The sequence below is a fragment of the Parus major genome, chromosome 5, assembly GCF_001522545.3.
Source record: "Parus major isolate Abel chromosome 5, Parus_major1.1, whole genome shotgun sequence".
In the NCBI taxonomy this organism is placed as follows: Eukaryota; Metazoa; Chordata; class Aves; order Passeriformes; family Paridae; genus Parus; species Parus major.
In genome coordinates, this window is record NC_031774.1 from 17,110,758 (window position 1) to 17,134,384 (window position 23,627).

The window sequence follows — 23,627 nt, forward strand, 5'->3', positions numbered from 1 at the left end:
TGTTGATCAGAGATGCACTGAAGTGATCTAAAGCACTCAAGGGTACAGTTCTGAATATGCTGTCCCTTATTTCAACCCAGGCATCAGCTCCTCTTCATCTATTGTCACATATGAACCTCATGCCTTTGCACAGATGGATGGACAGATCCTGGCTCCCTGCCATGCCTGCCAGGATTGATCTTTTCCTGTTAAATATGCACATTCATACCCCAGATCCCTCCTGGCAGGAGCCTGTACATTTCTTTGGCTCCTTGCAAACCACCAGTGCCCATCCAAGGCAAAGCACAGAAGGTCCAAGAGAAAATGGAATGGCAAGGAGTCCTGGCAATGAAATCAACAAGATGGGATGTTCAGATGCTTTTCAGACAGCCATTTGATAACAATCCTAATTTGCCACTTCCAATCAATTTCCAGACATGAGAGCAACTTTGCAGGCTTTTTGTGCCTTGGTGGTTAAACTCCCTTTGAAAGAGAAGTGATGAATTGAGCTCTGCTCTCAGCAACTGCAAGAAGTGCCAAGCCAGACCTGCAGCTGTTGGGAGCCTGTCCTGTTTCTGCAGCCCCTCAGCTGTACTGCTTAAGTAAAGCTCTCAAAAAGTTCTTGACCTGAAAGGACCTCTCAGCTGGTCCACTCATTACCTTTGCTGGAGGCAGCAGGAACTGTTCCTGTGGCCTGAACACGCTCCAGTGGCACCCACACGGTTTCAGTTGCTTGCACTGTGCCCTGAAGGCTGTTACAGAGTTCCTAGATCTACACAGCCTCAAAAACTGTCTTCCACAAGGGTCTGCAGAAAAACAGGGCACAAAGTGCACTACAGGAAGGAGCTGAGCAGCAGGGCTGAGCAGCCCCTTGGAGTAATGACCACCACTTTGTCAAAAGCAATAAATAATCCATGGTCTTTTGTATATGGAGGGGAGTGAGTAGGTGAACCACAGACCTACGTCCCAAGCATCCATGACAAATTTTGGCTGGAGAAATGGGATGATACCAAGCTGCTCTCTCTCCCTTGTCTGAGTCTCCAAGGACTAATGTCCACTCACCTGTTGGTAGTAGATATAGGCCAGGATTCCTGCAATGATCTCCAGAAGAAAGATGCACAGCAACAATATGAAGTACTGTAAAATAAAGGGAAAAAGACATTAGAACTGAACATAAGGCGATGCCAGGCAGCAGCTTTTCTTCACCTGTTAAAATGCCTGACCGTCTTCACCAATGCTTTTCTGCAGCAGTGTTCAAAAGCAGGGGCTGGGATTAAGACTCCAATAGGGTAGGAAAGGAACAATCCCACAGATTAATAAAAAACCACCAAACCACAGAACAACAGAAGACAAGCAGCAGCAAGCACAAGTTTAACTCACAGAGCCAGAGGGATATAGAGAATGGAAAAGTGCAGACAACCAAGATAATATCACTCTACAAAAGAAAGTGGTTGCTAGATAACCTAATGACTACTCAGTATCACAGAAAATATCAGATTCTGACATCAATGCAAAAAAAAAATTAAACTTTTGCTTGTTTTGACATGGTTTAGGGTATTTCACCAAGTTACTAAGGAGCAACGTATGTTATAAAGATGATTTAATAAAGCCACAGAGGGCCCATTTCACCAAATATACAGCACAGCAGCTAAGCATAAAGCATCATTTGTGCTCCCAGTGACTTCTGCAGGGCTCAGCCATAGGCTGAGGGGCACTGTTGAAGTGGATGGACTTCAGCACTGATTCACAGTCGTCGCTGGGTCTATGTGCTCCTGAGCTGGGATCAAGATGGAAAAGCTCAGCATCTCAAAACCAAAGTGAGAAGAACTCCTAGAATACTAACAGGAGAACACAACTATTTCTTAAAAGGGCTTAGTGGCAATGAAGTGAAAAGGGTAAGCCCTGCTTACCACAAAGAGAATCAAATGGGCAGTACAGAAAACTGTTTGGGAGTCCTGTTCTATTCACAAGCAAGTAAGAAAGCCAAACCCATGAGGAATATGTGCAGTGTATTTAAAGGACTAGGCAGGCCTGAAGAGCCAGGATGATGCGTCCACTTCCTGCTTAGGGTCCAAGATAGCTTTTCAGGGAGGACCCCTCTCCTGACAAACAGCCCCTGCCTTGCTCATGGTCAGCAATTAACAGTTTCTCTACAGATCCACACTGTTCTGTGACTGCTATTAAATTAATCTTTCTCTAGATAAAGCTGGGAGACCCCAGTTCCAGCCAAAATAAGGACTCAAGCTAAGTTCCTGTAAGAGCTGGCTTCTCCAGGACAGAACAAACAAAATATTTCCCATTTTCTGTTTTACCCTCAACCTTAAGAAAGGTCTGTGACCAAGAGATTAAGCAAATGGCTCCCTACAAATGTAAATGGACATCAAACCTGCACAAAAAAGGGCAGTGAAGACCTGGACACAGCAAGGATGCCTTCTGTGTAATCCCCACTGTGCACTCTTTTCAATAGGTATTTCCCAGCGCCTTCTGCAGGAGTAAAAATGACACAAACACTGAGGCTTCCTGTTTCACCCCTGCTGGGCTTCAGCAGCTGCAAGGGAAGGACAGCTGGGTTTTATCTGCAAACCGGGCTTTAATCTGAGCGCACAATCTCGGCCTTTCACTCCCCCGCCCCAGGCTCTCCCCCGAAGCGATCCGACCATCTCCGCTGCGGCCTGTACAAGGTACCCATTCATCCCAGGGCAGTGAGTCACCCACTGGAGTGCAGGATAACTAAAGGCTGCTCCCAGCACTCCCGGGAGGTTGAAAAGGGACAAAAAAGGGTTGGCAGGCCTTGACACAACAGCTGGCTCTCTTTTGCTGGGACCTTGTTATGCCTTAACTGACCTGACATCATTTCTCTGCCAAGGAGGGGCAGGAGGATGGCAGGATGCTGAGAACAACCAATGGACTGGAAAGCTTATTTATTTTTCCTTGCTCTGTGTGATGTCAGATGCATTCAGGTAGAGCTAAAGCTATGTCACCACAAGATCTCTGTTCACTGTGCTGGCTTACAATGGATAGAAACAAACACGTATCCAGCAGACCTTAACAAATCTGAGTCACAAGTAAAACCTTGTGAGGGAAGTTAGTGCATCTGCCACCCATGAACCCGACCTGTCTCTGCTGTTACACTCCACCATTATCTTACTCTCATCGTTCCCTCAGGGCCACTTGTAAGTATCATGCTGATATAGGGGAGCAGCAGCTTTCACTCTGGACACACACAGAGCTCAGGGCTGCTCTCCCTCATCCTCAGCTGTAGCTGCAGGGCTTTCTTAGAGGTCTGCTATGGGAGGAGTAGGCCAGCTCTGGCATGGAACTGTAAGGACATGCCCTACTTGTTTCCCAAGTCAGAAATGTGTGATCACCAGAAGCTCTCTAGCAAACACGCCTGGACCTGGGTGGGCTCTATGCAAAATTTACCCTGGCTCTGGCTCCAAGGCAGAGGGCTACTGGGTGTCTCCTCAAGATCTACAGAGTCCAAATTGATTCCATCCAGTTTTGAGGGAGGTACCAACTGTTAAGTGTGTTTTCTCTGAATAACACAAAAAATGGTTCAACCCACTTACAACCCAAATAATTATCTGGAGACATCTTTCTACTACCTGAAAGAGATAGATAGCAACGATACTCCTAAATCAGCAACCTCACTTCAGTGGGAGGGCTCTGGGCTGAAATGCAGCAGGAACAGAAATCCTAATCCATGTGTGTTCCATTCTCCCTGTCCAAGGTAGCTGACTAGAAAAGGCAGTGTGTGAGGGGAGAGGCCTGAAGAAAGTCACCTTCTCTCTTTATAAGCAAGGTCTCCTATTTGACATGTCTTTCCCTGGGACTCCTGCTGAATTTTGACTGAAGTATCATATAATAGTGGTCTGTGTCCTCGTAAAGAGCTGGATTGCAGCATCACAGCCAGCCAGGCTGCAGATCCACTGCCTTGCCTGCTCAAGGAGCCAGAGAAATTCCACCTCTGCTGCCCAAGCCTCAGCACAGCACATGGTTAAGGAAGGCCAGTAAGAAATAACAAAAAAGTAGCACAGCTGTGAAGTGATGAGCAATGAAACACTATGAAAAGCCTTGAAGTGGGATCATAAAACACAGTTACATACAAGACAGAAAAAAAATTCACAGCTTCCCAACATTTCAAGAGAAAAACTAAAAAGCAGACATGCATTTTACAATCAGCATCCAAAGCTGTCAGTAGTTGATTTTTAAGAGCACCAAGGCAGCACTGGGGAGAGCAGAGCTCTGTGCTGCTTATTCTGCTCCCTCCCATATTTACATGGGTCTCTTGTACAGAGGGAAAGTGGGACCGGCTGGCACAGCCCTGGGGGTGACTGTGAAGCTGTCAGGATTACTGTCTGAGCTCAGAGCTGGCAGAGGACCCCAGCCAGGCTCACCCAGCCCTGGCAAGCACAGCCCTGTCTCAGATTACTCAGGGCAACCAAAGCAGAGCACAAGCAAGAAGAGACAATAGGTCTGTCACAACCAGCCACTCCGAAAGGACGCGTGGTGTAAGGAGACAGAGTGACCTTTTATTCCCAAGAGACAATTATTAGTTTTCTATGGCAGAATAACAAAGAAAACCCCACTGGATTTTTATACGTAGCTTCTGGCTGAAGGAAAAAGACAAAGGGAGATCTCTTTGGCATGGAGAGTCAGTGAAGCAAGGCCAAAACCAACTGCTACAGACCAAGAGCCCACTGAACATGCATCAGCAATGCACTCACTGTGTCTCCCTCTGTATTTATTGTCCCTCCCTGCCTTACTCTGCCTCTCAGAGGGATTATCAGATCTGCACAGCAGTGAAGCATCAGGCTTGCTCACAACTCGTATTTCTGCTCCTCTATCCAAACTAAAGAGGAGAAATGGGGTTGGTCAGGTAAACAAAGATTTGCAAAAGGAGGAGCTAGTGGCTGAAGTATCTTTTTCTGTACCTGTGAAAGCAAGGAGCCACTGATTGTTATTTTAGTCACTGCACTCAGCACTGCAGCCCAGACTAAAACGGACTGCTGCCACACTCCAGACTGAAAGGGAGATTTGAGAAGGAGCAAGCAAATTAGAAACCTCATGGCTGGTAAAAAACTTCAGTGTAGGTGGGTGAGCAGGGAGCTCAAGAAGTAACACAGAGAAAGCTGTAAAAGAAGCAGGAGATTATCAAAACAGCATGGCTCTTTTTTGTGGAAGCAAGACTGAAGTAATTGTTTTGCAACTGAAGAAAATATTAAAAATGTTCTGATCTTTGACAACCAAGTGAAAAAGTATATTAATCTGGCTTGAACCTAATGTCATTAAAAGCTAGTTTCGTTACAGGGCTCTCATATTTTCCTCCCTCTTTCTATTTTTCCAAACAGAACATAGAATGGGGAAGGAAGAAAGATGAGACTAAAGCCACAAGATTTTGTTTTGAATATTTTCAAACAGAAGTTCTCACACAAAGCATAGGTATTACATCTACCTTTTTTACTCTTGAACCATGCAGCACATTCTTTGTGTGGATGAAAGAAAATGCTCTGCAGTAAAACCTGTCCCCTGGACATGGACAGCACTGCTGTCAGGAGCTAGAGACCTTACTGATATTGGCTCTATGACAAACAAATGAGGCTGCTGCACAACACAACCAAGATGCTTCCCCCGAATAAAACAAACAAACAGAACTCACCACTCTTAGCAAATTCCGCCGCTCTTTGAAGGTGGCACAGCACCCAAGGATGCCAGTGACCATGACCACCACCCCAGCCACCACCAGGATGTAAGCAGTTGCAGAGTATGTGCTGGAGGAGAGCAGGCTGATGTAGTCACTCTTCTCAGCCAGGGTCCAGATGCCCACTGCCATCACAGCCCCACCAGCCAGCTGGGGAGAGAGAGAAGCAAGAAATGAGGGGTGTCTGAGGCATGAACTTTCTCACCTCCCAGAGCAACTGGACAGGGACAGCAGGATGTACCACAGCTCCATAAGCTAGCCAAAGATGATCCACATTAAAGGATGGACTCACTGGGACTGGAGCAGGTCCTGAGCTTCAAGGCATCCAGCTCAGCACCCCAGGCAGCCTGAGATGGAAGCTATCTAAACCATCTATGTCTGTCAGCAGTTCATACACAGACCAGAGCCTTCCCTAATGTTTCCACACTGGGTTTTGGGCAAATAAAACATGTCAAATTGTAACATGTCTGTCGTGGGTGAGGAGACAAAGAATCCACGACTCGTGTTTCAGGTGCTCTTGAGACAGCCTCATTTATTATTCAGAACTCACTTAAATACTCAATTCAAATTTCCCAGGCTATACAGCCACTGGCTGATACTTCTCTCCCTGCCCAGCATCCTGGCCAGTGGTGTGCAGTGGTTCAGACATGAATTAGGCTAGCTAAATTAGATTTGTGTTATGGCCAGACCAGATCCACGTTATGTCTAGACCCTATCCAGTCCAGAGCAGCTGCACTGTGACACTACTGCAACATCAAATCTGTATGACTAGCCTGGCTGGCTAAACTCTAACCCTTGTAGCAAGTGAACACAGAGAACTCAAACACATCCCTACCAGCCCCCTCTTGCCTTGTAAGCCCTTCAGCTTCCAGAGGGTTTTAGGCAGCTTCTGGTAAATTCAGACAGTTTTCCTTAAAGGTCTGACCTGGAAACTCCATTGCTCTGTCCCATGCACCAAAGAACAATCTTTTGTCATCAGTAACTTTCCTGGTGGAAAGTATGACTCTAAGAAGTTCTGAAGTGAATCAGCTGCAAGAAGGTGTGTGTCATCAGCCAGCACTCCCTCTGCCATTCTGAGAAGAGGAATGGCAAGACAGTGGAACACTCAGGCTCCTGGAAAAAGTACACCAGGTGAAAAATCAAGGCTTATTTTCAGGCTTCTGGTAATTTTTCTGTATTTGCTAACATGACCTAGAAACAGCCACATACTAGAGTATCACACCAAAACTCCTGCAGCCTGGGCAGCCAAGCCTGAGGGGTTGACATTTCACCCAAGAGGACAAAGGCTGTGTCCTACTGATGTCAGCACTTCTTCCCAAAGGCGTCATCATGCCTAAGAGTTCTGCACGTGACACCAAAACTGCAGTGCTATCTCATTGCCTCTGACACAGACTGAGTTTTCTTACCCAGAAAAAGAAGTTGAAGATGAAGAGAAGGTACTTCAGACAGATGGTCCCACATGTTTCTTTCTTTTCTGTATATTCACGCATCTTTCAGGTTCACCAAGTTCCTAAAAAATAAAAAACAAAACCAGAAAAGTTTGAGTGAGTCAGTCATCACATCACTTCTCCCAGAAGGCCAGCATTACTACTCTCCTCCTCCAAGATCTAACACTCGTAATCTTTTGCTGAAGTAAGACAGTGAACAAGCCATTCAGATGACTTCAGGGACACAGGACAGTGGCTGCTCAGATAAGGAGTTCTTAGATCCATTTGGTGACTTACACACAAGATCTTGCAAAATCCCTGGCCTGTTCTCCAGAAAATCCCAGTCTGGCTCCTGACTACAGCCTGTAGCTGCTGTTCTGAAGGCGGTAACAGAAACCTTGGTCACTGATATTTATGGAATAATCTGTCTCCAAAGAATATTATTTTCTCACTGGCATTAGTTACAAGTGCCTTAAATAGATCCTTCTCTAAGTTTGGGCTATTTTTGATCTTTAAAACTGTAACTGGGAACACACTTGTTATACATTCAGATGTCCTATCCTTTTTGAACCCCAGCAGTCCATTGGAGCAATTAATTCTCTTCTTCACTGCTTACTTTCCATGACCCTTCTCACTGGCTAGCTGTCCCCCAAGGCACTACGAGACTGTCCCAGCTACTAAGAGGAAGAAACACAACCCTTGGCTTCAGATGATCTGACAGCATAAAATGCCCCTGCAGATATGTAAGGAATGGGGTTTTGTTGTGAGTCAGTCCCAGTGCAGTGTTACAGATTTTCTACACCCTGGAGCACTTTTCTCAGAAGTGGCTCTGCAGCAAGCACAGCTCCACATGACTTCACTGCTTGCAAAGCCTGAACCTCTCAAAAAAAGATTCTCATCACTGCCTGACCAGGCAGACAGGACAAAAGCACTGCCCAGAGTATCGCTGCCAGCATCACCTGTGTGAGGCAGGAGTGCAACCATATCCTCACCACTTGCACTCAATTAAAAAATCATCCCTTTCCTCCCACACTAGCCAGCAAGGAATGATGCAAGCATTGTTCACCAATGTCAGAGTGCAATGTTTTCCTAAACCAGCACTTTCCCTGGAAGGAGGCAGGCAAACAGCCTCTACATATTTTCAGAGGCATGGAGTTCACGCTTAGTTAAATGACAAAATTTCTTCACACAAGGTGATGCAAGCTCTCTCCAGGGACCCACTGCAGCTGCACTCAGCCATGCAGTACAGACTCATTTTACCTTGGCAAAACACCTGACAGCAAAGAGAGAAGCAGGTACACACAGCCAGGCTGCACATCAGGTGACTATCAGCATTATCTCTGCCACTACACTTCTACTGTCTGGCATTAGAGCCAGATGAACCAAGGCTGGGAACAGCAGTTGCCCATTCTGCAGCATAATTGTGTTTTATTTGCAGGAAACTACTTCCTTGTGTTTCGTGCCAGCACACTCATAAACCCCAGCCAGGCCCATGCTTTAGAAACTAACAAACGAAACTAACAAGGAAAGCAAGAGTGTGAACATGCCAACAGTCCTACCCATGCCCATCCCTGTCACCATTTCACAAGAAAACATTTTTCTCCAGAATAACATCTGGCAGCTGTAGTTGGCAGCAAAATGCTGCTTCACTGGCAAAGGAAGCAGCTCTGAGATGGTGGCACAGATCAAGAACAACTCTTCAGAGTTATCTGCAGAAGAGATCAGAACCTCCAGCAATGCTCAGATAATTACTACATTGCAGCACAAAAGGGCCCTGGGCTTTGGGAAGGAATGGATGCTGCAGGTACTGTACGCACTGACCAGGCTTGCAAATTCTCCATGAGAAGACGCCCCAAGAACACAAAATTCAGGAAGGTGACAGATTTACAGTTCCCAGAGGCTTCATTAAGCCACAGAACAAGACGGTAGCAGCAAGGCAGCCACACAACTCAGAACAGGTACTTCAGCCCAGATCTGAGAGATGTCTTCCAGTAATAGGTCTTCTGCCCACCCCTTCTAATATCAGGGCTGTATGTGAGGAACATGCACTGCAGACTTGCAGAGACTGACCAGGGGATGATAACTGTGCTTTCTGTCCTTAGGCTCCTTGGCCCAGCTTCCCTCTTGCTCCCGAGGATTTTAGGAACCAACCAACCAACCAACCTATCTTCCTTCCTCCCTCCCCATACATATCGCCATAGAGCAGATGCTGGGCCCTAGCAAAGAATACTAACTTGTCCCTCTTTCTTATCCAGGAGCTCAGAAATCTCAGTCACAGCACCATCTTGTGCAGGGTGAGGACCAGGCAGATGCCCACCTGAGACTGCACTTGCATCAGGGTGACAGACAGTCTGCAATCCCCCTCAAGACTGCAGGTCCTGCTCCACCCAGCACTGGGTGCAGGCCTTTCAGGCAGCCTGGCTTCACTGCTGGCAGGAGAGGATATGCCTGTTTCCAGAAAGCTGGCAGGGAACAGCTGCAGGTTTATAAAGCAGGGTGAATCACCAGGGATGGCAGACCATGAATCAGAAAGCAATCAGGGCTGTCTCCTGTTTGATCTATCCCTCCTAGCCAGGAGCAGAGCTGATGGCACTGGCTGCCTCTGCATGCTTAATGACTCACCCAGCCAACTATTCAGGGAAAGGCAGCTCTCTAGGCCCTCTTTTTGGAAATTGTGTTTGTGCTCCTTGACTCACACGGGGTGATCTGCTGCCTCCCATCACCTGCAAAGACGGGGTCAGGCTTCATGGAGATATCCTGGTCTTCAGGGAAAGCAAGTGAGGGCCAGAGACTACAGTGAAATGCTTTTCCCAAGAAATCCTGGCAACCAGGGTGGGGGGAAACCACAGTCTGCTTCCCAGGATTAGGGTCACTTCAGGCTCTGAGCCTCATGGATCCAAAAAGCACAGAGGTGTTGATCAGTGTCACAGCACCAGGATGAATATGGGAGTCTCATCCTGAATTCACTGACATAACCAAGGTCTCTTGCCTTCAGCCATCCTTATAGCAAACCCTCTGAACTGATATGAATCACTCTTGAAACCGGACAAGAAGCAGAAACAGTAATTAACACACATAATTCTGTTCTATTTTAAACACTGAAGCAAAAACCTGTTCTGAATCATTATCAATAATTACAAATGAGCACTCTGATGAACAGGAAATGGCAAGCTCTGCCAAAGGGGTATATTTACAAATACATAAAAACATATTAATTAAACATGAGCTTCATAATGGGAAGTACTTTGCTAACTGAAAAAGTGGTTAGAAGACTAAAAGTACTTCCATAATGAAATTTCCTTGGTCCAGTCCAACAGACAGTAGCTTCATCAGCAAGTTAAATTTCAGCAAGCAATCAAGGAATACAAGCTGTGAAATTTAGCCACACAACGGAAAGAAGTACTTTTACGGAAGTCACAAGAATCAACAAGAGGTTCCTACCATGGCCATACACACTGCAACAGAAATGACAAAGAAATAATTCTCCAGGGAAAACAAAATGCATTAAGCCAAGAGGAATAAACAAGAGACAGAACCTGTAGATGAAAGGGAGGGGTAATAGTTTGAAAATTAATTCAAGAGACTGGGAGTTGAACAGCTTGAATCCAGCTTTCTACTGTGACACAGACTTTGTGCATAGACTCGGGGCAAGTCCCTCAGTCTGACCCTTGCCTCTCTCTTCCTCCTCAGTGCAAGACCCTCATCTTTCTCTAAACCCAGTGATTTTATGAGGATCTGCACTGAGAAACTCTGCTGATGGAGGAATGCCAGCTGAGAGGCATGACAGGCTCCAGGTGACTGGCAAACTGGCAAAAGCCCGACAGCAACACCATTTCATGGACTCAAAAGTGCTTTTGCCAGCAAAGACTATTTCAGCCAGTGAACTGGAACGACCTCTTTTATGATTAGTAAAATGCATACATATAATGAGAGGAATGCCTGGTAAAGCAATTTTGGCAATAATTTATGAGGCTTGCTGGTTCAAATACATCAGAGATTGAGAGATACTAATAATGAAGTATACAAGTAACAGTGAATAGCAGTGGAATAACAGTGAAGCAAGGAGGGACCTAAGAAAACATCTCAAAAAGATAAAAAAGATAAAAAAGATGAAGAGTGAGCTCATCCTGCCCTGTGTGACTGCAAGCCACAACCTCCTAGGAGGGTAAGAATATACAGTGCATGACTGCCAGGCAAGACTGGGATTACATCAAACATGAAACCATTCCATGGTCTGCTTTTCTTGGGCTCTCATCCTACTGTGACTGAACCCTTAAGACAAACTGGACCACAAGAACTCACCAGAAGCTGAGCAGTATGGCTCCAGTTCTGGGTGCTGAGCATCTGGGAAAACAAGCACTGCACAGACAACTGAGAAAATTCCAGTGGCAGGACTTGCTCTGTGTTTTCCACACTACACCACACCACTGTATTTTTCTTTGCAGGCCCAAAGGCACACATAGGCATGCACACACAGCCCTGCACAGAAAGCATACGACATGCACACACACAGTCCTGCTGGATAGACATTCATTTAGTCATCCCAGACACTGCTTGGCATATTTGCCTCAACTTGCACAGTAACAGTACTTAATTAATCAGCAAAGAAAGCCAGGCCTGCAGGCTTTTTCTGCATAACCTGCCCTAAAGCAGCATCTGACAGATGGGGAAGAAACAATGCCAAAGCAAAAGAACAGCTCCCAGGCCATTAAAAGCATCATTATTTAAAAGTATTGATTTTTGAGTGATAGCAAGCAAATTGGTATCCAACATATCAGTGACAACTATTCTACAGATAACTCATACACCACGACTTAGAGAACTTCTAACATCTTTGCCAAAGCACACAAGAAAGACTTGCTGCAGGAAATCCCACAGCACCTATGCTGTAACAAAAGTGCAATCGCTGGGCACACTGCTGGACTGGAGGGAAATGATCCACTGGAGACTGGGCACACTACTGGCCTGCAGGAAAATGTTCCACTGGAGACTATCTGAGCTGGGCCAGATAACCCTGGCAACCATCAGTAAACAAAGGAGACGTCCTTCCCTTGCTATGTGCAGTGCAGGTGTGGGCCAATAACTTTAATCTTCAGCAAACTCACTGACATTCTTCATCAAGGCTGAACTCTAGCCTTTGAAAGCACGACCTCTCTTGAGTTCCCTCTCTGTAAGATGAAAAACATAACCACTGACACTTTACCTATCCCACTGAACATCCTCAGAAAGGGCCTCCAGCTGCTTATCACCTGCCAGAAAGCAGCTAAAAGTAATTTAAGCAAAGCCTTCTCAGGAGAGGAATTCTAAAGCTCGCAAGTAAAGAGCTCAAATTCACACTGTGTGCCATTATCCACCCCAAATTGATAGCCAACATGGATCAGCAGTCTTGACACTGACCTTTCACCACCAAAGCAGGTGACAGCACCAGTGAAAATGTTCAGTCCTCTTCAAAGGCTTTTTTCCACCCCCTCTCTTCTTGCTGGCTCTAGTCTGCTGCTGGATTTAGGAAAGCAAAAAGCTGAAATAAAAAAAGAAGAGAGATGCAGAGAATCATGAACTATGCCAAAGACTATTCTGAAATCAATATATGATTATATGCTTTGCCATCAAGTCCTTTAAGTAGACAGCACATGATTTCAGAATACACCTTGTGAATGCATTTGATTAAACTATAAAGCGTGCACTGGATAACAGGAAAGAGCTAAACAGCAGCAGTGGGAACCATGAACATCTGCTGGTAGAAAGTTGTCAGCACAGGTTTGTATTTACTGCTGAATCCTGTAAATGCTGCTATCAATTCTGTCAAGGCTGAGTACACAAAATGACAGTTCATTCTGGTGCAAAAGGCCTGAAAGCAACTCCATGAGAAAGCTCAGGAAGATCCTTCTGTGCAGTACAAAACCCTTCTTGGTGTTAATGCCTTGAAGTGAACAAGTTTTCAACCTGGTCATGGGCAAGCCCACTCTCTCTCCTTCCTCAGCTCTCCCTTCTGATGAAGCCATGTAGCCACTGATAGCCACAGTCCAGTGATGGGATTCATCCCACCGGGATTCAGTCATGGCAAGTAGGTTGTGGCTTCCAGCTCCTCCCCTTTGTCACCCACACTGAGTGCACCAGTGCAGAGACACTTCACCTGGGCTGTCAGCCATGTCACCTCTTTAGAGCTATCCTCCAGCGTACCCAGCACATGGCAGAGCAACAGGCTGAGGGCCCTTGCTAGCACTCCATCCCTCAAACCTTGGCTTGTCATTTCTGTGGGGGCAGCTGGGCTGCATAAAGCTGCTGTACTGGAAATGGCCTCTAGCATCCCCTGCTTTTCTAAGGTAGAGAGAGGGTCCCAAACTTTTTGCAATCACTTGTACTGTCACAACTTCACCCATCTCACCTTCATCCTACAGCAGGCAGGTCTGAATCTCCCTGAAATGTTTCCACTGGGACTGCAGGCAGCAGGATGGAAGGGGAAGAGAATAACAAGTCTTCCTCCTTAGTCTGTTTGGATACTGAATTAATGATCCTTTGATTTACACCATGACACCAACTTTCTTCACAAAGTAAGCCTAAGGCTTAAGCTCCTATCTATTGCCCATACAGAGATATGGAAGCAGTAATACTTCCTGACCTGTCTGGGTGGGATAATAGAGCATTTGAAAACCACCTGGGAAGAGGAAAAACGGTACTTTTTTATTAGCAGATGAAATTTAACAATTCCTAGCAATTTAAACTTTCTATTATGTTCAAGTAGGGCGTTCCTGCAGGCCTTTACCTAGCACAGTATGGATGACACATCTTCATTTATAACCAGCTTAGATCACCCCTGCTTCCATTCCCTATGAAAAATGATGCCAATAAGAGCCAGAAACTTGTTGATTCACATTACTATACAGCCTCTAGACCACAAAAACATCTCTTCAGAGAAACAAGTGAAAATTTTGTTTCTTTTGCCACTGGAAAGCAGGTCAAACAGAGTTCTTGGGTTCGTTAATGAAAGGTCAGATAAAGGAACTTCCTGAGGAACTAGGGAGAAGAAAAAAGGCACAGTTCCCTATAAGGCAAAAAATAGTTCTTAAGAATCCTCCTGAGGCTGGACCCAAACTCTCCAAGACCAGCCCTAGTGCCCTGCCCTTTATTCATCTGCTTCATGCAGCTCTCACACTCCTGGCTTTTCTTAAGAGAAAGCTGACCCAGGACACAAAGCTCAATGCTTTGCTTTCCATCTCAGCATGCTGGAATGTGCTGCAAAGTCCAAGTACTTGTGCCTAGGGCTGGGGAGAATGCAAAACACAAGTCAGACATCCACCGAGGAGGAAAAGCTCCTTCTAAGGAACTGTCATTTAAATTTGGGGGGGAGGGGGTGGCAGGAGCACAGAACAGATTTTGGTCAAAACCCCTCCTCCTCGACATCTTCAGCAGGCCCTGCTTGACCCTGCCTCTTGACTGGGAGAGCACTTTTCCAAAGAACTGAGAGAGGGTAAGTTCCCATTCTGGGAGTCTGGGAGGATCTCCTATCAACACTGTGTCTAGGCAACATCTCCACAGACACATGACAGGCCCGCTGTCACCCCTCAGGGTGCTTGTCAAATCCCTCCTTTCTTCTGCCCTGGCTCAAGCTGCTGTGTTTTGAATGGACCCCTCAAGAGCGATGTAGCCCCCAAACTCCTGCTAATTTTGATGAAAGCCAAGTATCCAGAGAGGAGCTGCATGCCTAATACAGCTGAGCAGTCATCTGCTCTTTGAGACAAGAGCTGTCTCTCCACAGAAGAGCATTTAGCCCTTTCACTCATATCTGCAAGACTGTTTACTCCTCAGGGGAGGGACTTACTGAAGCATAAATAACAATAAGCATAAATTTCAAACTCAGCAAGGATTTACATGTTCAGCACCACCCACATACCTGCAAATTAAGTGTTTTATGAGGGGGTTAGCCAAACTGGGTGAGGCAATGTCTGGCTGCAGGATCCTTGAGGATAACAAGGACTTTGGCATAAAACCAATTTTACAACCATTAAAAAAAGAAAGCATAAGAGAGAAAGATAAGAGTGATCGAGTGTGCCTGGGAGTGTGTCTGTACCCTAGCACTGTCTTACTACAAAGCAAACAAAAAGCCCTTCTCTGACAAAACATTCAGTCAGCCACAACCTGAGAGCAGAAAGCCCAAGTGTCCTGCTCCCAGAAGTAGGTAAGCAGGGAAACAAGCAGAACCTCCAAGCACCTCGTCCCCATCAGGAGCCAGAAGGCGGGCAGAGAGCAGCACCCATTGTGTGACCAAGGGAAACTCCTTCTGCGTCAAACAACATCCTCTTGTACCCCATAAGGCTCCTTTATCCTGAAGGATCCCAAAGCACTTTACGCTATTTATACACAGGAACCACTTCACTAGTCATTGAACTGAGGAGAGGAACAATAACCCTCTCTTTTCTCTCACTGGAAGCAGCAGAAATCAGTGCCTGGCTGTGTTTGCAGAGAGCTATCGCAATGAGGGCTTGACACAAGGAGCAATAGTTCAGAAATGTTCAGGGTCAACCAATAGACAAGGCAAACTCTTCACTGCAGCCTACTATTGGCATTTTAATTTCTATTTTCCCAACTCTGCTCATGGGCATTGTGAGGTTCTTTTTGTTTGGGGTTTTCTTTTCCTTTTTTTTTCTTTTTAAGTAGGGCTTTGTCTGCACTGGAGAATTTACCAGCAGCATTAAACCACAATTCTAAACAAAACATTTTGTGCCGAATCAGCTTTCTCCCTGATCCCTTCCTATTCATTATCCACCTATTCATCCCATTCATTTTGAGCCCAGTGCTCAGAAGCGAAGCCACTGGGTTCTCAGTGTTTTCAGAGAGTGCTCACAAAACCTCCCTGCCCTGTAGCCATGCCAGAACTAGAACCAAGTCAACAAGCACTAAAAGTCCTGGGCAGATAGACATCCTCCCAGCCTCCACAAAGCCTATTCAGGCAACTCTACACGAATTCAAAGCGCTCTCCAAATAATGTAGCAGTGATAACCATTTTTTCACTCCCTACAAAGAGCTGGGTTTTTACACAGTGGTTTGAGCTGAGGGCAAAGACTAACCAAAGAACACGTGCTGCATTGTAGCTACTACACAGTAGCTCAAAATCTGACTGCAGTCTCAGTGCAGATTTGTACCCTACAAATCTGTACATTGAAAAGGTGCTCAGCTAAAAGCCAGTAGATTTCCTACCTCCCCACAGTATCAGGTGCATATCCCATGGCAGACTGTCAATTTGCACCAAACTCACAAACAAATCATGGGGCTTGAAATCCCACTGTCAAAAACACATGCGGCAGTTTTTGGAAGAGAGAGCAGGCAATTGGTGTGTCACCACAAAGTACATTTCTAGCCTCTCAATCACACAGTGTTCGATAATCTCACTGGCCAAAAGATCCTCTGCCTCCTCAAAGCACCCCAATAAAGAAAAAAGAGAGCAGGTTATAATAGGAGCACAGAGAGATTAAGTGCCTTTCCCAGCAGAGAGAAGGGGTGAATTTGCCCTCCTCAACATCCATCCTCCAGCAGCCAAGCTGTCCTCTCTTCTGGAAGGCCAATGCAGAACACAAAGCTATAAACCACAAAGTTTTCAAGTTACTTGTTAGCACTGCCTTGCCTGTGCCCAAGACACCTGCAAACAGCACAAAGCAAGAGGTGCACAAAAACCCACACCAGCTTTAGCTTTTGTACAAAACTTGTTTTGAGTCAATTGTTCCCGTTCTCACTTTCTGTGGTGCAAACAAGCAAAGCAAATCTCTGGAGTCATCCCACACATCTTTCCCAGGCAGCCTGCCTCAATGTGAACTCCACTAAAATCATATTTTAAAAGCAGTTGACAGGGGATTTGGCAGTGGAAACCAAGGTTAACATTCTTACTGCTTCAGACTTGTTGCTGATTAGCTCAGGACTGATGCCAACCATGCCAGGGAAAACCTCTGAGCATGTCAGCAGAGGAGCAGGTACCTGCGGTACCAGGAATGGGGTGATCCACTTTGCAGTGCTCTGGCACAGAGAAAAGGGAACATCATGCAGACACAGAACGGGGCAACAACAGCTCTCACCTCATCACTGCAGCCACAGATGCCAGTGACAACTTCAGGAGCCTCCCCTTCTATCCAGCATATCCTTATGTGGGAACACACCTGGAAATACCTACTTCGCTAACAACAGTGTCAGGAATGGCCAAGAAATCTCTTCTGACCATCAGTCCTTATGTATCCCCAGTAGCACTGTCTCCAGAGGCATTCTGAAGCAGTCACTGAATGATTTGAGGAGTTATATTCCTCTCCAGAGCTAAAATCACTTTATTAGAGTCAGATCAAATATCAAGCACAGTCAAGGGCAATTAAATGACAGCTCATTTCCCAGAGCTGTAAGTCGAAGTTCATAGGAACTGTCTCTCTCCTGTTGCTATAGGAGCAGTGCTGGAAACAATGCTCAATCCACGCTGCATAAGGCTGCCTTGAAAAGGATCGTTCTTCCAGTAAAATTAAACAGCTCCCAGCCAAAAATAAAACATTTGTCCCCCTTCTGCCCTGCCCTCGTGGAGCACGTTTTAATGACTCCACCAAAACCATTTACGCACAGCTGGTTTTGGAGCAGCCTGCGAACTTGACCGGGAGGCACCAGCATGTGAATAAACAACCGGGAGGCATGGGCTGCCTCCAGGCAATTACTTGCTGGCCCTTCACCAAGGCTGGCAGCAGGAGACAAGACACAAAGAAGTCCCTGGCTCCAAAGCAGACACCACCAAGCTCCGAAGAAATCCTCCAGCCCCATGGCAAGAAGCGCTTCCCTGAGACACCTGGCTCTGCTGGTTGCACGGGGAGCTGGGCTTGTTCTGCTCCTCTCGGCAGCTTCAAGCAAAGGCACAGGCAAAGGGCAGCTCTCCATGAAGGGTACAGAACCACGATCAGCACAGCAGCTTTGGCAAGTCTGTCTCAGTGTACGTCCTGGTTTTGGCTGGGATAGAGTCAGCGCTCTCCTTAGTAGCCGGTGCAGTGCTGCGGTTTGCGTTTAGTACGAGAACGATGTTGATAACACACATGTTCTGGTTGTTGCTAAGCAGTGCTTACTCTAGATCAAGGACTTGTCCATTTCCCACGCTCTGCCATTAAGGAGGTGCACAAGCAGGGAAGGAGCATGGCCAGGACAGCTGATCCAAACTGGCTGAAGGCATGTTCCACAGCACAGAATGTCAGGCTCAGGATATAAACTGGGGAGAGCTGGTCTGGAGCTGCCGCTCACTGCTGGGTGACGGGCTACAGACCTGTGCAGCACTCGTGTTTCTTGGGGTTTATTCCTCTCTCACTCTCCATTTCATTACTACTACCGTTATTATTAAAATTATTACCACTATCATTATATTTTACATTGGTTCAATTGACAAATTGCTCTTATCTCAATCCATTAAGTTTTAACTATATTATTTTACTGATTCTCCACCCCATCCTAGCAGGGCAGGGGCATGAGGGAGGGGTGGCTGCATGGTACATAATTTCTGGCTGGGGTTAAACCATGACAGTGTAATTGTCCACTTCATTTAGAACTGGCAAGGAAAAGAAAGTGGGAAAGTGTTCTAACCAGCACAAAACAGCTGGACTTCAAAGGAAGCAGGAAAACGTTGCAGAGATTTCTCCACCAAACCACCCTCCTGTTAACTCAGCACTCTATGAAGAAGCTTCAATAAAGGAAAGCGTAAAATTACTTTGAAACTTAATCCTCCCCACAACCACCCCATCCAGCTTAGAGGTCAATTTTCAAGTCAGGAGGAACCATTATAATCTCATCTGATCTCCTGTTATTTTAAAGGTTAACATTTAAAGGCTAAAAGTAGTCCACTCTATATTCTACAGTAGCACATTCTACCCTGGATTAACCCTCAATACCAAGAAGACTCAAGAACACTTCAGAAGATGGGAGAAACCATACTTTGTTCCCTCAGGAGCCTCTAAAAACATCACTGGCACATCCCCAGCATTCAGACTTCTTTGAGCTCAGCAGAAAGCACCAGAGCACTTTGGTCTCCATCTCTGGGCAGACTCATTATCCATTTTTCAATTCATCCAATGCCATTAGCGAGCAGGAGGGGAAAAGCAGTCCACAGCATGGCTCACTTGTAGATCAAGTATCTCAGTAAGTCCTTAAGTATTAAAAGCAAAATACACCCAAGAGAAAATCTAAAAAAAAAAAAAAACAGTCAAAAGTTTCTGAAAAAAACAAGTAACTATCTTCAATACTAAATGCCCACTGTGAAAGTGAGGTCCCTCTAGGATAGAAAAGGATAGAGGAACCCAGAAAACAAGATCTCTTATCTCTTATTTTTGAGAATTTAGAAATACTCTAAAATGCATACATCCAAATAAAATCCAAAACTGGAAATAACCAGGTCAATTCTAGGACAGAAAATATTCCTCCTATTACTCACCTCAGCCAAAACAGTGTTCTAGTTCTGACTGCCCAGGGCAGGATAATGCAGGGAGAGAGGACCAGAGCTGGCCACACATGCTTATTTTATCAAAAATTATGAGGGTACTGCTGATCCACAGCAGTCATGCCCTCATACACAGGGAAATCAGCTTACCACTTAAGCCCTTGTAAATGTTGTTGATAAGAATCATACTGATCTAATGACAATAATTTATTTTGGATATTCTTACTGCTGAGAGTGAGAATCTCAGTTGTCTTCCCCTTCCCTTCTTTTTTTCTTAAAAGATTGTTAAAATTTCCAATGAAGTAGCAAACAATAAAACCCTTTTTTCTACAAGGGGGTTCTTTTCCACATGGAGACAGTTGCAGCCAAAATAAAGCTCATGGCACCAGTGAAAGCAGAGGTCTCCCTCCACAACTGTCTGCTTTTCCCTCCTCCCAGGCTTCTAGAGCAGCACAGCTGTGAGTCAAGACCCACAGTACCTGAGGGCAAACAGCCCAGCGATGGCAGCAGCCAGGATTTTGCTCCCAGTCTAAGCACAGACGTTTAAGTTCGCTTTTTTCTTCCTGTCTGGGACACACTGCATACACCAGAGGTAAGCCCTGGGGAGTGCACAATGGACAGAACAGGCTTTTGTTTGGCTCTCCAGAGCCTGTTTCTGAGGCTGAGCACTGCCTCATTCCTCAAACATGAGCTCACTTGCACTCTTTCTCTACTCAGGAGAAGGAAAAACCCCAGACAACTGGGACTCAAAGGTGCAGGAACCAGCCTGACAGTTCTTCCTCCCCAAATACAGGAAGAGGTCCTCCCAATAACAAGAAATATGTCCTTTAAAAAACCCTCCAAATGGACAAGATACTCTTGGAGACCACACCAAATGTCTCCTCACCTCTGCCTCTGCGAGAGGCAGACCTCTAGCCTTTAGCCAAGCCTCTCAGCTAAGATGGGAGAGGGTTCCACTTAGCAAGGGGGAACCTGCAACCAACCACATGTCAATTCCTCAGCAAGTGGTACTTCCACACAGGACTGGACTCACCCTTTCTATGCTTCAACAGCCAAAACCACATGTACAAAGCCCAACACTTTCCCATCCACACAGCACTCGACACAGAACCACAAGACTCTTTCCTGCTCCCACATGTCCGGCTTCTACACACACTGTTCACCCCTGTGATGGCACACACAGCTCCCCTGGGAGCTCTGCATGGAGCTAACAGTGACCATGGAGAAAAAGAGCCAACCATCCCTGTTCCCAGCAGTGAGATGTGGGATATGAATTCCTCCCTTCTGGATTCCACCAAAGCTAAGAAGAAATACTGACATTCACAGGCCGTGACTCACGCCGGCCTTGTCAGGCACTACAAAAGTCCTGCTCACTGGCTGGCATGCCAGAAATGTCAGCATGGCTGCCATCTGCCAGTTGGCTCTGATAGCAGATAAATTTGACCAAAACCATCCTTCCTTATTTTCTTTATTGTTGCAGCATGGTGGACAATGAGGATCAGAGTACTCCCTAAAAGCCACAGAGGCATTGTGGCTGCTACACCAGCAGATAACAGGTCAGCTATGCATTCCAGACAAAACAGAAACCTCTCCCACAGTAATTCCTACCTCAAACCACTCTTGGTCCCAGTTTTAACTGAATTTCATTAGTGAAGGGGCCAATGAATCCATTGTTCATCCTCCAGCTATGCTGATAAGTCATATGCTTGTACTGAAAGAGCTGCCAAGGACCACTCTCAGTCTGTGTTGAGCTGATTGCACTCCTGTCTGATATCCATCTATGGAGCTGTACAGCACTGGGACTGGAGAGTCCAGCAATATCCAAATGCACCCCAGGCTCCAAAACACACCTGCTATTCCACCATGCAATGCCAATAGTGCAAAATAGTTACCATGTGCTTCATCTTTCTCCTGTCCATTTCTTTCCCACAGGAGCAGAAGTGTTCCAGGGTGAGGTATCAGATACTTTTTCTCCTCATCCATTTGTACAGCACAGCAGATCTTTCTCCCATAGCATCTCCAAAAGGTGTTTCTTCCTTTGAACCTATCCCTCTCCTACAGTGATAAAGACATCTGGGAAACATGCTGCAAATTTCAGCCCAACTCCACTGTTTCCTGAGAGTGTCCCATCTTCCACATCACAGCTACAAGAACAGATTTCACCAAGGCACAGGCACTCACTCTTACAAATCTTCCCCTGCCCCAGCTCCCCACTGCTGCTTTCTTTCTTATGAAAGTAAGGAAAACCTGGGTTGAACAAGTGAACTTTGCTCCTTTTGTATTCAGATCTGGCACCAGACACAGATAAGAAACAAGGGTGAACGCCAAACATTTTATGTCACCAAATTCTACCTCGGCTTTTCTTTATGAAGCCTCATTAGCACCGCCAGGAACAACCTGTGGCTCTGAGCAACATCCTCTCTTGCACCTCCCACACATTTCATTTCCACCTCTCTTAGGAGGCTGTGCCACACCCCACATCCTCCACACTCCCTCTCTGGGATACACTCACCTCAGTAGGTAGGAGAGGCGGCTCCATGGCAGCCTGCAGCGATGCAGGCAATGCAACGCCAATCAAGAGTTGCACAGTGTGTATTTGCTTGGCTGCACCCTGCAGAAAGTGTCTGTAGATCAGCACCCAGATGAATTTAAACAGCTGCCAAGGACTCACCCTCAACTGTTGAGGAACAGAACTCCTGATGTCCTTCCTTATCCCGCTACATCAATATCCTACCTCCAATAATGTCCACCACTACTCATCAAAAGCATGCACAAAATACACTCACACACACACATACATATATATGGGTAACTCCATGAAAACCCCAGCTGGCGTACAATGGGATCAATTCATGCTTGCATCCTTCTAAGGAGCTGGACACACTTTCAGTCCCATGTTGACCTTACTGCAATCTGGCCCTACAGAGCTGCATAGCAGTTTTCCAGCTTGGAATGGGGTCATAACCACCTGACCAGCACAAGAAACTCAGGCTAGAAACATAGACCAAATTGGTCACACCCAAATGCCCAAAACATACCTCTTACTCAGCCATGAAATTCCAGGAGTGGAAAATAGTCATCACCCTCCTGCTCATTTTGCCAAGAGTTTTATTACTACCAGCAGCCAGGACACAGGACTTAGTAGGATTCCCTGAATCCATTCCCCAGGATCCCAGGCTGTTGAGATCACAAGCAGAGGAGTCTGGCAGGAGTCTGGCAGGCAGGACAGAAAGGAGCAGAGAAGAAAAATGCCCATCAGCAGTGCTGCTATTACAGGGCAGATCCCTGCCAAGAGGGCCTGGCAGCCAACAGCTTCTGTGCTGTGGGGAGGGATAGAATGAGGCACTCTGCACAGAACTGACAGAACACCTCATCTCCATTCCACACACCTGCCATTCCTCATTTCTCCCTCCACACCCTGGCTTCAGACACAGGGTACCAGGGAAAAGCACATTTCTCACAGACTGGGAAGATGGTCACCATCCTGGGGAAAAGCTCTGTCAAAATGCACATACAAAAAAAGGATGTGAAAATTGGATGGTTTTACAGTGACACTGTTCATTTCATTTCAGCTTTGCTGTGGCAAAAGAAAATTCACATTCAGGGAGCAAGTGAGACATGAGGAGACCTCGTCTACACCCTTAGGATCTTGAAGGTCTTTAAACAACCAGGGAGACTTAGACTTCTGTTCCTCAAAGCCAGAGAAGCTGAGATGAGCTGTTATTTCTAGGAGCCCCCTCCCTCAGGCTTTCCATGACCTCAGCTGTCAGTGCACACACCCAGGGAGAGCTGGAGATAACCCAGTGTTGAGCTCAAGAGCAGAAAGTAGAGTTGAGGGTTAGAACATCCTCTCAGGAGGCTTAAGGAACAAGGCTGATGAGGCCACTGGAGATAGTAATGGTAAACTGGGGCATGAAAAAACACAGCTACCCTTTCTGTTTTCCAGAGGCTGTCAATTTTTTTTCTTTCTAAGCTTCTGCCTTAAACCTAAGACACAAGAAGAACAGAGGGACAGTATGATTACTTTACAAATGACCAAACTACCTGGACATGCCAGATAGGATGGTCTGCCACAAACAGGTTT

At 46.1% G+C, this 23,627-nt stretch overlaps 1 protein-coding gene across 2 annotated transcripts in view; it reads right to left on the bottom strand.

The window, feature by feature from the left end:
* CD151 (CD151 molecule (Raph blood group)) overlaps positions 1-22,600 on the bottom strand; it is a 28,963-nt gene extending 6,363 nt beyond the window's left edge. The window contains exons 1-5 of one of the 2 annotated variants that reach the window (XM_033515453.1): positions 22,582-22,600; positions 12,505-12,625; positions 7,087-7,190; positions 5,639-5,830; positions 1,042-1,116 (exon numbers count right to left, since the gene is read on the bottom strand). In XM_033515453.1, the coding sequence (XP_033371344.1) occupies positions 1,042-1,116; positions 5,639-5,830; positions 7,087-7,170 (351 nt within the window). In that variant the 5' untranslated portion in view covers positions 7,171-7,190; positions 12,505-12,625; positions 22,582-22,600. Of the gene's footprint in view, positions 1-1,041; positions 1,117-5,638; positions 5,831-7,086; positions 7,191-12,504; positions 12,626-19,041; positions 19,256-22,581 lie in introns of those variants that run through there. The other variant, XM_015630004.3, reaches the window with a different exon arrangement.
* Between the last annotated feature and the right edge of the window lie 1,027 nt (positions 22,601-23,627).